Source organism: Crotalus tigris, unplaced genomic scaffold, assembly GCF_016545835.1.
Source record: "Crotalus tigris isolate CLP2741 ecotype Arizona unplaced genomic scaffold, ASM1654583v1 scf7180000018485.2372832, whole genome shotgun sequence".
NCBI classification, from domain to species: Eukaryota; Metazoa; Chordata; class Lepidosauria; order Squamata; family Viperidae; genus Crotalus; species Crotalus tigris.
The window spans coordinates 2,089,015-2,104,465 of record NW_024097033.1 but is presented as its reverse complement, the minus strand read 5'-3'; the positions used below and the strand labels follow the sequence as shown (position 1 = coordinate 2,104,465).

The 15,451-nt window shown below is 34.0% G+C and overlaps 1 protein-coding gene across 1 annotated transcript in view; it reads right to left on the bottom strand.

The window, feature by feature from the left end:
* Nucleotides 1-15,451, bottom strand: part of CPS1 (carbamoyl-phosphate synthase 1) — a 152,421-nt gene that overhangs the window by 116,122 nt on the left and 20,848 nt on the right. The window contains exons 3-9 of the mRNA XM_039352969.1: nucleotides 13,255-13,399; nucleotides 12,629-12,718; nucleotides 11,624-11,680; nucleotides 10,526-10,618; nucleotides 4,850-4,939; nucleotides 3,661-3,789; nucleotides 715-821 (exon numbers count right to left, since the gene is read on the bottom strand). Coding sequence (XP_039208903.1) covers nucleotides 715-821; nucleotides 3,661-3,789; nucleotides 4,850-4,939; nucleotides 10,526-10,618; nucleotides 11,624-11,680; nucleotides 12,629-12,718; nucleotides 13,255-13,399 — 711 coding nt within the window. The remainder of the gene's footprint in view (nucleotides 1-714; nucleotides 822-3,660; nucleotides 3,790-4,849; nucleotides 4,940-10,525; nucleotides 10,619-11,623; nucleotides 11,681-12,628; nucleotides 12,719-13,254; nucleotides 13,400-15,451) is intronic.

Genomic DNA, 15,451 nt, shown 5'->3' with positions numbered 1-15,451 from the left:
ATCATTGTTTTGCCTCTGTATAACTATCATATGCTACTAGTTCTGTCCTCCAGCAGGTCTGTCTACTGTACTCTTACCACAAGAGAGAGTTTTGACAGAGAGTTTCAGGGGTTTCTGTCTGGCCATTAACAGATTGTCCTCATTTAATGACCTCTTCCTCAGCAACTATCCGAAGCTACAATGGTGTTGAATGAGGAAGCTTATGGTGGGTTCTTAGGTTACAGTCATTGCATGATTGCAAGTCAGGTATTTGGCAACCGCTGGCAATTATGATAGTTACAGCATTCCACAAATTATCAATGTTTATGACTTTCCCACATGGTTCCCACAAGTCAATGGGAAGCCAGCAGGAAGTCACAAAAAGCATTTAACGTCCACATGGGTTTCACCTAACAACTGCAACTGGAAGCACAGCCATGTGACATCAAGTTTTACAACTGCCTCACTTAGCAATGGAATTCACATTCCCAATTACAACTGTTAATTGAGGACTACCTGTAACATAAAAGAATAACAAGCCTAGGCCAGACACCAGCTTTGGAAAAAACTGCACGTAAGTAGCAAAAGACATGATTCTCGTAAGGTACATAAATTGCTTTCTAGTAAACATGGAATACTTTGACTGGGTTTCTCTCAAAAAGATTCGTGCTGGATGATCATTAAAAACACTCTTGTCTCTTGGTTCTTGAATATGTGCACATATATGACTCATACCTGTTTGCCATGGCCATTTTGTAGGATGTTGCCCCAGCTGCTAATCCAGTAATGAGATTCCCCATACTGGTTCCAAGCAAAGGCTCCTGGCGATCATTTTTAAGAACCTAGACAGGAAAGACTGCTATCAAAAATGACTAAAAATGAGCTTTCACCTGCTGAGATAACAAAAAAAAAAAATTCTTTCTGGTTATAGGCAGTATTTTAAATTGATTTCTAAACAATTCCCTTTTTAAAATGATATTGCCAGCTTCTTCCCTGACAGTAATTTGCACATATTTAATAACTATGGAAAGGGAAATTGCATCAGGGCGCCTTTTTTAGTTCAAAGAGAGGCAGAAAATCTGCCTTAAAGAAGGCTAGTGTTTCATGCATTTTCATGTAGCGGTCTTGTAGAGGCAGCAGAGCAAACAATCCTAATTTGAAGAGGGCTAGTTCTTGTGTCCACCACCACTACCACTATTGAAGTAGGATGCGAGAACTTGACATTTAAAAAAATGCATAGATTGTGAGATTATAAGTGATTGCAGTGTAGTATCAGTTAATAAACTGTTTAGCAACCATTCAGATTAAAGTTTGTATTGTTTTACCATATTAGTGCTACATATTTCAATCACTCTGCTTTCGTGTACATTTCAGTTGTTTAGAATTTTGTTTGCTGCTTTAGTCTGTTGAAAACAATTTTAGGAAAATACATTTTTGAAGAAGATCATTTGCTGTTCATTTGGTTCCAATTTTTTGTGATTCAGTGGACATCAGTTTACCAGAACTGTCAGTATAGTAACTGCTGTTTTGTCTTTTTCTACACTCCTGTTTATGTTATTAGTATTAGCAACCTTGCCTTCTCTTAACCTCTTTTTATCTTATCTTTCAGCTTCTTTTTCCGTTGCTTTTGATTTTTTTCAAATATTTTCCAAAATACTCAAGATTAGCTCAATTATTAGTGCTTCCAAATACTTGTTCCTCTTGTGATACAAGGTATTCTCAGCAATTTTCTCCAGCATCACAAAGCATTCATTCTTCCCTGATCATCCTTTCTGATGATCTGGTTTTCATAATCATATGTTAAAATCATAGCCTCGGCAATACAATTTTTATTATTGTGCTTTCTGGGCACTTGAGTATTCTGACTATTTATCCAAGTAATAGAAATTCATTTTTTCTTATATATATTTCAATTGTTCAGAATGCTATTTGGTGATTTAATATTCCCTGTGAAATTAGGAAAATAAAGTCTATTATTATTCCACCTTCTTCTCTATCTACTTCTACTGAGTTGGCATTGCTTGCTGACATACTGTAATCTTGCAGATTGTTACAGATATGTTTAGCAGCATTCTAGCTTCTGTATTGTATTCTTTCCCCTTCAACAAAAAATTCCTTATCTTCCTCACAGCCAGCCACTGAGGTGTACACTAGCATATCTGAGATCACTGGTATTTTTCCCAGTAACATTAGCTGCACTTTCTATTTCTTCTAGTTTTATACTTCTTATAATATAGTCTGCATATAAATTAAATAAACATGCTGACAGCATGCAACCTTTAATACTCCTTTCAACATTTTGAACCATTTGCTCCATTCTAACTACTGCTTCTTAATCATCTTACAAAGTCTTCAGTTGACAAAAGAAATAGATTGTATGCTCATTTTTTGAAGAGTTACTGCCAATTTGTTGTGGTTTATACAATAAATAAAAAACCTGAATAATCAGTAAAACAAAAACAGGTATTTAAGTTTTTTTTTAAATACCCCTTGTCTTTTCTGTTATTCCTTGGATATTACCAATGTATTGTAATCATTTTCATATTCCTTTCCTTTTCCCAACATACAGTAGTAATACTTTTTCTCTAAAAATAAAACAATAAAACAAAAAATATTTTCTTCCCATATCTCATCTCATATCTATAAACAATTTTAAGCCTCATCATTCAAACTTAATCAAGAAAAAAATCCATTAAGATCTATCAGAAAAAACAGATTGAAAGTTTTGATCTTTAATCCCTTCAAATATTGTCTCACAACTTAATTTCTCATCATTTTCTTTTCATCTCTTTTCAGAAACTCCTTCACAAGTTTAACAATTTCCTTCAATTTTTAAGAAGAAATGAGCATACTACTTTCTCTAAAACACAGAGAAATGTCTTCTACTCACATCTTATCTATAACCAAATATTTAAAGCCTCAATCCTGGTCAAGAAAAACTCATTAAAAGCTGCTAGACAAAACATATATTTTAACCTTATTCAATTAACCCAATGTTATATTCCCTATTTCTGCTTTAAAAATCATTTTAAAATGTTTATTCCTTTTAAGTATTGTCTCAAAATCTGATTTATTTTCATTTTCTCTTGATCTTTTCTCAGAAATTCTTTCATTACACATCTCCTTTGTAAGTCCAAGATAAGTTGTCCAGGTCATTCTTCTGAGTTTAACTCTACATATCCAAGTCACTCTTGTAATTTATTTGTGTATCCCTTTTAGCTATTAAAACATCAGCCGGTTTCATTTGTAAATCCTGTGTAACATCCATATCATTACTGTAGACTGTCATTTTAAAATCCCTATCCAAAACAGACTGATTCTCAGTTGTATTCTACCTCCTTTTTAAAACCCATTTCTATAGTAGTGCACAATCTTGAGAGAAAGTTCTGAGCATATTATTGCCAGATACAGTATTCTTGAATTCTTCCAGAGTTAAACTTTTCTCCATTTTGTATCAGTAGGTTTGTTCGCCTGTAATTATAATCTTTAGTTTTTTTTCTGGGTGCCTTTAATGACTTGTCTTCATGCCTCCTTTTATAGTGTTTTGCTCTAATCCACCACTTTCTTCATCTTTATTTCAAGGGTAGTGTTTTAATGAAATGCAAATAAAGAAACAAACCATGGGTAATGTAAGTCAACATCATCATAACAAAAACATTAATTCCAATATACACTCTTTACCTTCCTGACATTTTCAATTAGTTCTGGTGCTTGGGTTGGATCACCAGGGCCTCCAGAAATGAAAAGTCCATCATAGTCCATTGAGGTAAAATCATGATTCCAAGGCACTAAATGAACTTCAGCACCTCTCTGACAACAAAAGAGGATGGATACCATCAAAGGCTGTTAGGCAATTAACTAGATTATGCATGATGCAGCTAACAGGATAATGAGTATGAATATGAGAAAAACCCATTCTAATACAGCCCGCTTAGATTTGGCTGGTTGCAAGCAAATGGAAAAAAGGATAGTTTTCTCTCTCTATTCTTAATCACTGTGCTTGTCTCTGAAAATGAAGTATAAATAATTACATGTCATATTCACCTTTAGAGATAACCACAGTATTAAATAGTATCCCACTACTAGAGCATTTCTCCATAAAGACTTCTTGATTAACTATATGCTAGAGGTAAAGGTTAAATATATACAAAGAGGTAGTTCTTGTTTAATATGGGTTTAATATATATATTTAATTGTTCTCAAATAAAGGGAGTCCTCATTTAGCAACCACTATTGGGACTAGCAATTCAGTCATTAGGTGAAGCAGTAGTTAAGTGAAACTGCGAGGGTGTTCATGATTTTACTCGTTTTCCTTTGCTTTGCAGGCCAGAAAAGATCATCCATAAGAGGATTGGCATCAAAGTTGGTTGTGAAACCAAAGATTGGCTTCATCACCATTGTAACTGCAAACAGTCACTGTCTAAGGTAGTCGCTGAACAAAGTCTAGCTGTAATGTATTTAAAATAAAGTCTTTAAAATAAATATTAACCTCGCAAGGTTGTTTCCAGGGTAAAATAAAGTGAAAACACATATAAGTATGAGCCCCTCATATAAGTGGAGCACATCTTTGTAGTGGTCGCAGTTGTTGGCTTTCTCAGTATGGTCACCCATCATGAGAAGACTCCTTCTTTTCTCCATTAATGTGTCCATATGCACATACAAATACACACACATTCAAACATCAGTAGATTTTATCAACTCCAATAAGATTTTAATATGTCAATGTCAGCATTTCAGATTGCTGCAATGTCAATAAAATACTGTTTGAGAAATTAGCAAACCGAGCTTTCCAGTTAGTCCTGAACAAAGTAATAAACCCAGAGATACATAAAAAGGAGTCAATATTTTTTTAAGAAATATGTTGATTTACCTTTACTAGCAAACGAATAGCATTGTGCTTCAATCCACAATCCACAGCTACAATTTTGATTGGATTTCCTTTGCCATATATTCTGATCTCCTTCACATATGTTAGGAAAAAGAAAAACATTATTGTATGCTTATTTGTTAACTAGAGATTTGCATCAGGTGCAAATAACTCACACCAAATTCAACTCTTTTTTAATTGTTGTTTAATTGTTTAAACTGGTTTCTTATGCCACCCAGAGTCACATTTATCAGATGGGTAGCTACTGGTATATAAATCAGATGAACAAATAAAGAAGTTAGGACAGAGTCAACATTAATTCAAAGTGTTTGATTAATTTTGCTTTATCTGAATTACACCTGAATTTATCTGGGGTTTTTAATTGACAAACAGTACTCTCTGAAAGTCAATGCAATGTAACTTATATACAAACAGTACTCTCTGAAAGTCATCATCTTCTGCAATGTAACTTATATATTCTGGTTCTCTTCTATTAAGAGGCTTATGGCATGCCATAGACAATCCCCAACAAAGAAGCTTTAATTCAAAGTCTGGAAGAATGAAGGCTTCCTCAGCTTGAGGAAGGTTGCCCCATTGTATACCTTGGGATGTAGCTCATGCTACAAACATATTGAGAGGTCCTTTATACATACAGGTATAGATAGAGGTATAAATTAATCTCTTCCTTTAGTTGAATTGGACTCTCAGAAACAATACTATAATGACTTGCTATTGTCTTCTTCTAGGGTTCACATCTGTATGGCTCCAATTAGTTTCATCCCTATAGTCTATCTGTCACAAAAGGGAGGATGAGATAGAGGAAGAGAAGCAGTAATAGTATTAGTAGTAGCAGAAGCTACTGTGAGAAGCAGAAGTGATTTTCCCAGCATCCATTTCAATCTTTTTTTCATTTCATTACCTACTGAAATGCCCCAAAGATCTATGCAATTACAGAGGAAGGTAGCACTGAGAATGTCATATTTTAATATTTTAAACTGCTACCTTATCTTTTTAGCATGAATAATGAAAGTAGAGTCCTATTGGTTGAGAATGAGGAGCCATCTACTCCAGATTTGTCTTCACTGGAATGGCTATGCAGATCCACTTCATGTGTAGAGAGGCTCCCTCTATCCTCTACTATAAATCCTTTCCAGATATTCAAACATACCATTTTTAAGTTTAATTTAATTTATGTGAATTACCACTTCCTCAATCCAGAGCAGTTTAAGAGAATAAAAAGCACAGTACAGACAATATTTAGCTACCATAACTAAAATACTGTGTATTCCTCCTTTACATTTTTTTTTCCTTAGCAACAACCCACCCACTTTATACTCAGTTAGAACTTTTCTTGGCTCCAGTCAAAGTAGCTGTCTTTGCTACAGATAACAGCGTATGTAATTCAAGATATCTGGTGGGCACAAGGCTACAGAAGAGCCATCTATCTCTTTTACATATCTATGGCCATCATTTCATCACATCTTATATAGGAGATCTTCATGGAAATTATGTAATGTGTAAAAAACACCAAAAAATCCTTTTGAAAATCTTTTCTGAATCTATTGCCCAATGTTAATTTCACTGAATGGCTGTCTTCTAATATTAGGAGTAAAGTAAAAAGGAATTCATTCTATCCTATTCTATGTTTTCATTCATGTTTTAATAATCTTCTAATCATGATTGATGTAATTATAAACAGAATTCTGCTTTTTCAGGAACTTTGTGCAAAATTATCATCATCTGCTCCATGTTCACCTTTACTGCCCCCACATTGATATAGATCAATTGACAAGTTATTGGTAGTTCCTAAAGCTGGCTATATTTTGTTTCTGTTCCAGCAATAACCAAGTCAGCATTCCTCATCCTCATCAAATCCATTGGACCTAAGACAACTGTGATTTTAAGTGCACATTTTCCCAAAGTCCATGTCTGATCTACTGCTGAGCAAACTATTTTTATCTTTTTAATAACCACCTTTTAATCAGGCTCTTTTGGCACACCAATATTTCACAGCTGGAAGGCTTCATGAAAAGATGATAATCTCCTAACCGAATCATTTCACAGGTGAATTACCACTATTCTGGAGAAAAATAGAAGCTTCTCAGAGGAAAAGAAAGAAGCAGACCTAAAGAGAACATGTGAACTAGTAAAGTGAAGTCTTCTCTGCAATCAATTTTGGGCCGCATCCAGAACTCTATTGCACTATACAATACTGAGCAGTCCCCTCAATCTCCAATGCATCTGGAATGCCAAAGCTACATGCCAGAGGAGGTCTCAATGATTCCCAGACAACAGCTATAGACTCATACCTTTATGGTTCCTATTATGAGGAAAGAAGAGGTCTTATTGTGACAGTTCTGACATAATTTACATTTACATCTTTGGCTGAAATCTCTAGTTCCTTGATATGCAGAAATGGCACAAATGAACTTGCACCAGTAATGTCATGAACCTCCAAGAGATGCATTTAATATAACTTCAAAAAGATCCCATACAACATTCCTTTTTTCAAATGTTGCTTAGTAAAGGACAACTACTGCCTGATGCAAAGAAACAGAAAGAACTAAGATTTATCATTCCTGGTCTGTTCACACTGTTTGAGGTAAAACTTTCAATCTTCCTATATGGGTAACCAGATTAAAAGGGAAAAAAAAGATACAGACAAGCCTCTATCACGTCTAACCTGACCTTCATTCATACCTCAGACCTTTGAAATGTCAAGGAAATTATTAAATTTACTGTAGTCCTCAGACTTTGAAAATGCAGAAAAAGAAATAAGGAAAATTAAATAATTTGTTGCAGTTTCAATATATTCTGACAAGAGTTGCCTATTGCCTCTTTAAAAATATTATCAGACTCTTCTAACCTATTATTGATAATAAAAAATCATAAATGTTATCATAAATTGATTTATGTGAAAACCATTTTTTGATTGAGAAGGTACTGGGCTCGGTGGCCTTATAATTCTAAATTATAAATATAAACAAACAAAGATCATTGTGTCCTATAATTGAAGAGTTTGGTTAATTGTCAGTTTTATTTGTGATGCTACTTTATAACTCTATAAAACAAAGTTATAAAGATAATGGGATCACAGGAATTTTGTTCATCTCACATCTACACCTGCTATTTTCAGTATCTTTTTGGCACTCATTTTTTGTATTGGCACAGATTATCAACAGCATCCACTTTTGCTGATAATTGATTCTGTGAATTAGTTAAAACTGGAACATATTTTTAGATCTCAAAGAATCTTCTTTTCATTTTATACCCTTTAAGTATTTTTTTAAAAGATACCAAATAGAATACTCATTTACCTGGTAAAAGAAATCAATACTACATATACTTGTGAAAATAATCCAGCTAGCCATTTGGCAAAACATTAAATTTATTCCCTCAGCTGTATGTCCTACTGGATGAACTGAGCTTCTTTTCTGTCCAATATTCTATCCAATACTCATTCCAACATACTCATCTCTGGGTGCAATAGTCTTAAGGTTAAAAACAAATATGAGGAGATCTCAAGTTCTTCAGAAGAATGGAAACAGGAGAAAGAGCCTTAGCATTAAAAATTATATGAACAGGGACATTTCAGGTTCAATATAAACCTGTAACTGAAGACAGGTTGAATGTTCTTGAATGGGATTTTTATCAATAGTACCAAAACCAAGCTTCTTAAAGATCGTGGGAACTAAACCATGGGCCTCACAAATGACATCTATGCAACTGGAAATGTCAAAGAAACCAGCTTACTGTATAGATCTGCATACATACATACATACATACATACATACACACACACACACACATACATAAATTGGAGGCTAATTTAATTTCTGTCATGATAATGCAAAATGTATTACACAGTTACAGCTTACTGTTCACTTATATGAAGGATTCACAGGGCATACTGAATTGAAAGGAACAGGATTTGTTTTAATTCAGGAAAATTAACTGAAAAATTACCAATTTGAGATCGGAGTTCTAATTAATTTAGGGTAATTTCATTGGGAAAATAATTAGCTTGTGTTCTGGAAAAAAATCAGCAATTATTTCAGATTTTGGATCTATACCTATAAATTTGTATTGTGCCACTCTTTTTCTTCTGAAAAATGTTCATCTTATTACGCTTGGCAGGACAGAACTTGGCAATAAGCCTCCCTTTTGCCGTTGCCTTTTTCTAAGCTAACATAATAGGGAATAGATCACACAAAATTGCAATTAGTAGTAATAGTCCTAGGACAAGGCAATCCTGTACATAAATTATTGCAATAAATAAACAAACAAAATTGTGTTGCTTTTTCTAGTGATTTTGGAAGGTTTTCTTAAGTCCATACTTTTATACAAACAGAATTAATATTTGTAATTCCAAAACTAATATAACAACATTGTATTTAGTTTTTGGCATATTTCATTATTTCAAAATCCACACAAAATTGTTTATTTACTAAATATTTCAGCATATATATTCCTTTACCATGCTAGATCAGTCTTCTAAGCAGATGCATGAATAGACATAATTAAATCATATCCTCCCTAAATTCATGCTTAAGGCTGATTTTCCTTAGGATCATGCTTGCTTGCATGGTTATTTATTTATTTCAGTTTATATGGCAGCTAACTCAAAACCACAACTCTGAGTGACTAATAACAATTTAAAATACCATAAACAATAACTTAACAATAAACACATAATTGGCAGCTGAGATAAAACAAATAAAATCATCAGATCAGCATCAACATAACCATTTCATAACCATAAACTACTTAGCTTATGTTAAACAGTTACTATAGAAACATCTGGAAAACCCTTATGAGGGCATCAACGATGTCGATTGACCCATTTGAATTTCCCTTTGCTCTATAAATTCTCTCATTTAGTTAGTCTTGCACTGTCTTCAATGGTTGCGCAATTCAAGGGAGTCCAGAGTAATTGTCTTCAGAAGTGAAAGTGTTAGCAAAGTTTCATTTTATTTTTAAAAACAGTCTATTTTTTAAAGTAGAAGTTTTGGCTCTTTTCACTGTAATAAATGTAATCAAATGGAAATTGGGGTTGATTTAATCTTTCTCTCTAATCTGGAAGTAATATTATACGTGTGATTGTAAGCATGATTGTCAAGTACATTTTGGAGAGACTTGGGAAAATGAGCCATTCTAGATTTATAGCATATAAAAACATGGGTATGGCATTCAGTAAGACATCCAATTTGAAGCAGGACATGAATAAAATCTATCATATTTCTTTTCAAACAAAACAGTGAATAAATAAAACAGAGAATGGTTCATCACAACAAAGACAAAAGCCACAGATTCAAAAGGTTTCCCCCCCCCCAACAGTTTTATAATTGTGTAATAATATCAGAAAAAAATTCTCTGTGACATTTTCCCTTCATAGCCAAGTTATCAAGAAACTTGAAGAAATTCTCCCCCACTTCTGGGATGAAGATCATTCATTTCAGAGGAAACAAAGATCACAAACTGATGGCCTGGCCTTCTTTCCAAATTTGGCCTGTTTTAATCACATGATCATGAGGCCCCATGATGGTACTTGAGGCCTCATGATCATGTACAATATACACAGCTTTCAAAATTCTCGTCATCATGAAAATCAAATTGAGTAGGACAACAGAAGGAACTGCTGTACTTCAACAATGTCTCGAGTGAGAATGGAATCTTTACCTTTGTTGATACTTCAGCAATTAAGTTTTTCTTGTTTGGATCCAAAAATTCCACAGGCTGACCCTCAAATTCAATCTTTCCAAGAATAGTTCCCTGTTTAGTTAAAAAAATATTGTTATCAGATATCTAGGGACAAAGGACATTTTCATACCACTATCTTTCTACTTGCCAAATCAATTCTGTGATGACTCTACATTTCAAAGAAATCATCACCTTTGTCCCAGCCTTACATAAATCACAGCAAAGTCAGAAAAAAATTCTCAAAATCATCCAACATAAAGTAATTGCAATAATCCAAAGCTGGTTCCAAGTCAGCACTAAGCACCTTGTGAAGCACCCAAAATCTATTAAAAATCAAAATAGTTATGTTACTAAATCTTTCTATATATTCTAAAAAAAGTTAGACAACTAAAATAAGGAGTGGAAATAATCTGTCACAGACAACACCATTCCGACTGAATTATCTCAAAATCCCAAATTCTTCAGATTTTGGGGGGGAAAGTTGGAAGAGAGACCTATGGGGCTTAATGCCATCATGACCTGACTTGATATAATTCCCATGCCCCTTCCTTTAAACAGAAGAAAAAATGTATTTGCCTTGAATTCTGTCCAAAAGCCCATTTATATCTAGTTTTTAAAAAAACTAAAAGGATCAAGAAACAGAAAAAAACAGTTCTGTTTTACAAGATATAATGGATGTAGGTGAAAGAGTTCAACTCAGCTTAAACTAAGCAAGAAACCACTTTGAATTTTAATGTTAAAAGTCCTAGGTATGGTTTACTTCGTATTTGAAGGAGGTTTATGATTGTTATTTTCACGTGCTAAATTATTTCAGTTTAACCTTTTGAAGCATTTTTTTATCTTGGTAATTTCAGTTTTCAAGGAAAAAGCAATTTGACAATTTAGCTCAGGAAAAGTATCAATAGAAAGAAAATATTTTTTATTTTGCTTTTTACTTTAATATCCACTTAGAGAAGATTATGATTAAATCAAAGGTTTGGGAGCTATTTTATAGTTTTTATTTATCCAAAAACAATTTGGAAAGTTTTGTTATAACAGCCCTCTACAGGGATTTTTCAATAACCTGGTTTTGTCTACCTTGTCTCGAATTATTTTAGAAAGCATCCTGGTGTCAATCCCATAAAGAGCTGGTATCTGAGGGAAAAAAAGCAAATGCTAGCATATTAAAAATTAAAAATAGAGACTTCTGGTAATTCCATCTGATTATGGAAATTAATTCATTTATTATAAATATAACACAAATAAAATTTCTATATATCATACTAAACTACCCAATCAGTGCTATATCTTGAATATTTTAAGTCCATTAATATTCAGTGAAAGCTGCTATCAAAAATGGACTTTCATTTTTTTTCAGTCATGGTAAAGAAGCAACCCATCAACTTAGAAATATTTAGGATATGATGACTAATAAATCAACAATGTCATAAAAACTAGACTTCAAACTGGCACAGATTTATCTCAGTCCTGTATAGTTTTACTTTCATCTACTGTACAAACCAGTCAAAATAACACAACATTAACATGATCAGTAACACAAGAGAAGGTATGTAGGTTTTTGACTTGCCAGTATTTCTGTTAAAAGAACCCTGGGAAATGCATTTCTTAGGGAAGGTAGGGTTTAAAGCAGGGGTGTCAAACTGCCGGCCCGTGGGCCGGATGCATCATAGCAAAACCGCGCCCACCCATGGCCAGCAATGGCAAAAAAAGTTGCGATACATCACGACACGTGACGTGACGTTGCGAGTTTGACACCCCTGATTTAAAGGGAAGTGTATTTTATAAAGTTAAGTAGAACTGATAACACATAATTTCCATAATTTCTCTCAAAGATTCTGGACTCAGAACCAGGAAAAATGTTGTAATGTCAAGCTATTTTCTTCCCCACTATTGTAGAGAGAAAGAGAAGGATAAAAACTCTGCAAAAGTCTGCTAAAGTACACAATTTCCAGATTGTTTTTGTAATTTAGCAAAATAAAAATACAAAAGAGATGTCTTGTTTGATTTCTATAATACAGTAAAATACAAATCACTACTAACATTATTAAAAAATATTTTCCATAGAAAATATATAAGCCTCACCTTTTCTTCTTTCAGCCATTCACCCAGAGTCTTGACTGCCCGCCAGTGACTGTATTCATTGCTGTAGTCCAGCACCAGTAGGCCTGAAACCTGTGAAGAAAATGTGACTCTAAAACTGTTTTAAAAGTGTTTTAAAATAACACTTGGCAGTAAAGGATTAATTCGAAAGTCTGTTTTACTATGGGCATGTTCTAGAGCAGGGGTCCCCAAACCCCCAGTACTGGGCCATGCCCTGTTGGGAACCAGGCCACACAAGCAGAAGGCAAGTGCACGAGTAAACAAAGCTGCATTTGCACAAACAATGCGAAGTTAGTAACATAGTTATTAAGTGAATCTGGCATCCCCATTGATTTTGCTTGTCCGAGGGTTGCAAAAGTTGATCAAATGACCCAAGTTACTGCAACTATTATAAATATATGCCAGTTGCCAAGTGTCAGAATTTTGATCATGTGATCAGGGGGATGCTACAATGGTCATAAGGATGAAAGATGGCCATAAGTCATTTTTTCACGCTGTTGTGATTTTGGACAATACTAAATGAATGTTTGCAAGTCGAAGACTATTCATAATTTTTTGTTTAAATAAAACAAGGGGGTTTTGAATGAAGTGTTGTGGGGGTTACTTACCTTGATGCAATCAGATTCCAAATATCTGCTGAGGCCAATTTCATCTGAAGCAGCTGTGTCAGGAACACCACCATTTCCTATGATGGGATTGACCAGTGTGAGGATCTGCCCATGGTAGCTGGGGTCAGTCAGACTTTCAGTGTATCTGGATTTAGCACAATAGGAAATTATTTTTCTAGATTAAAATCCACACAAAATTAATACTCCCTGCCAAACTGCAAGACAGAATATAAGAAATCAGATTAGCTGCTTTGTAGAACTGTTGATTTGGCTGGGAATATTAATACTTTCTAAACTGGAGACAGGAAGTTAAATATTGCCATTTTGGGCTATTAATTATGATAAATTGCCTGATGAAAGAAATTGTAGTCAATTAATTGTCTGTGAACAATATCTACCTAAAGATTTGAAGGGAAAAATTCCCATTCAGTCTAATACAACATTTTGTGCAAGTGATAGCTACTAAGAAATGTTCCCCTCCAACTCATGAGCCTCGTTTTTATATGAATATATATATATATATATCACAGTGCTCAAAAATGAAATATTCTTGGTGTCTTTGCAAATGCACCAGCATTCTTCAGGATGATTTACACAGGCTAAATAGAATTTATTTCATTGTTATTTAAATTAGATATAATTGAACTACTATATTATTTCTCAAATATCAGCAAGTTGCAAGAGGCATTTTTATGGAATGCAGATTTCCCTGTGAAAAGATGGATTGTTGCACACAAGAAAACACTTTAACTAATCCAGACTGGTTGTGGGCTGATATCAACAATTAAATGTGTTAATCAATTGAGAGAAATGATATGTCAGATTAAACAATTGGCATGAAATATGTCAGACTATGATTTTGTAATTTTTGTTATATGCAGATTTTGCCAATGACTAAAACAAATTAGGTCCTTAGTTTTAATGAATGATTTTTGTAACCATAGAGGGTTATAATAAAGTAATACTGTTGAAGTTAGTTGGGCAGTTTTGAAATACATAAATTATTATTGCACACCTAATCTTCTACTAAGTTTGAATGCTTTTTTTTCTAATTATAGCCACTGTGCCAAGAGTTACTGAAATAAAAGTATGTATACACAATTGCATTTCTACTTTCAGTCTGTTACTATATTTCAGAAAAGTATTTCAGTAAAGCAAAAATCATTACAGAATATCATGTACCTATCAATACTCATTAAAATTTGCTGAATTTTCATCTCCCTGATATGCTATGAAATCCAGTATTTAAAAAAATCATTGGTCTCTATATTTGCAGGGAAGATCAGCCTTTTTGCTAGTGCAGGCCCAAAAGATTGGCTAAATATTTTCTGAGTATTTATAATGTGAAGATAGCAGAGAAACACAATGACTTAAAGCATCCCAAGCTTGTGGCTTGTAACCATATTGGCAAAATACTAATGAGAGACTTATCAGGCACAATTTACATATTCCTTAATAACTGCAACCAGTTGTATAGTTATTTAGAGTTATTTGAAATATATTGGTTTTAGCTTACAGCCAACAAGGAAATCTCACAAGGAGAATTGACATATCTATTTGAATAAATGTGGTTTTATAATTTGTAGCTAGACCACATACCTCCCTATACTCCAGTTTCTATGTTCTTCCTAATGGGGATTGCTCTAGCCTTGGTATTAACACCCCGTCATGTGCAGCTACATTAGGTTTATCCTACATGACCCCAATAAAGGTAATCCTCAACTTACAATCACAACTGAGACAAAAAAAAAATTCCATTGTTAAGCAAGGCAGTTGTAAAGTGAGTTGTGTTCAGTTTTATAGCCTTTTTTGTCATTGCCAAGTGAATCACTGCAGTTGTTAAGTGACTCATGTGGTCATTAAGCAAATCTGGCTTCCCCCATTGACTGTGCTTGTGGGAAGCTGGCTGGGAAGATCACAAATGGCCCCAGGATGCTGCAACCATTGTAAATACAGGCCAGTTGCCAAGCACCCAATTTTTGATCATGTGACTGTGGGGATGCTGCAACAGTCATAAGTGCTAAGACTAGACAACTAGACGCAAGGACAGTTTTTTCCCTGATGCCATCACTCTGCTAAACAACTAATTTCCACCACACTGTCTTATGCCCTGGGATGTCAAACCACCAAGTAGGGCTGTATTACAATTATCCTTCTCATCTTTTTGATTACCTATTCCTTTAGCATGACTATAACT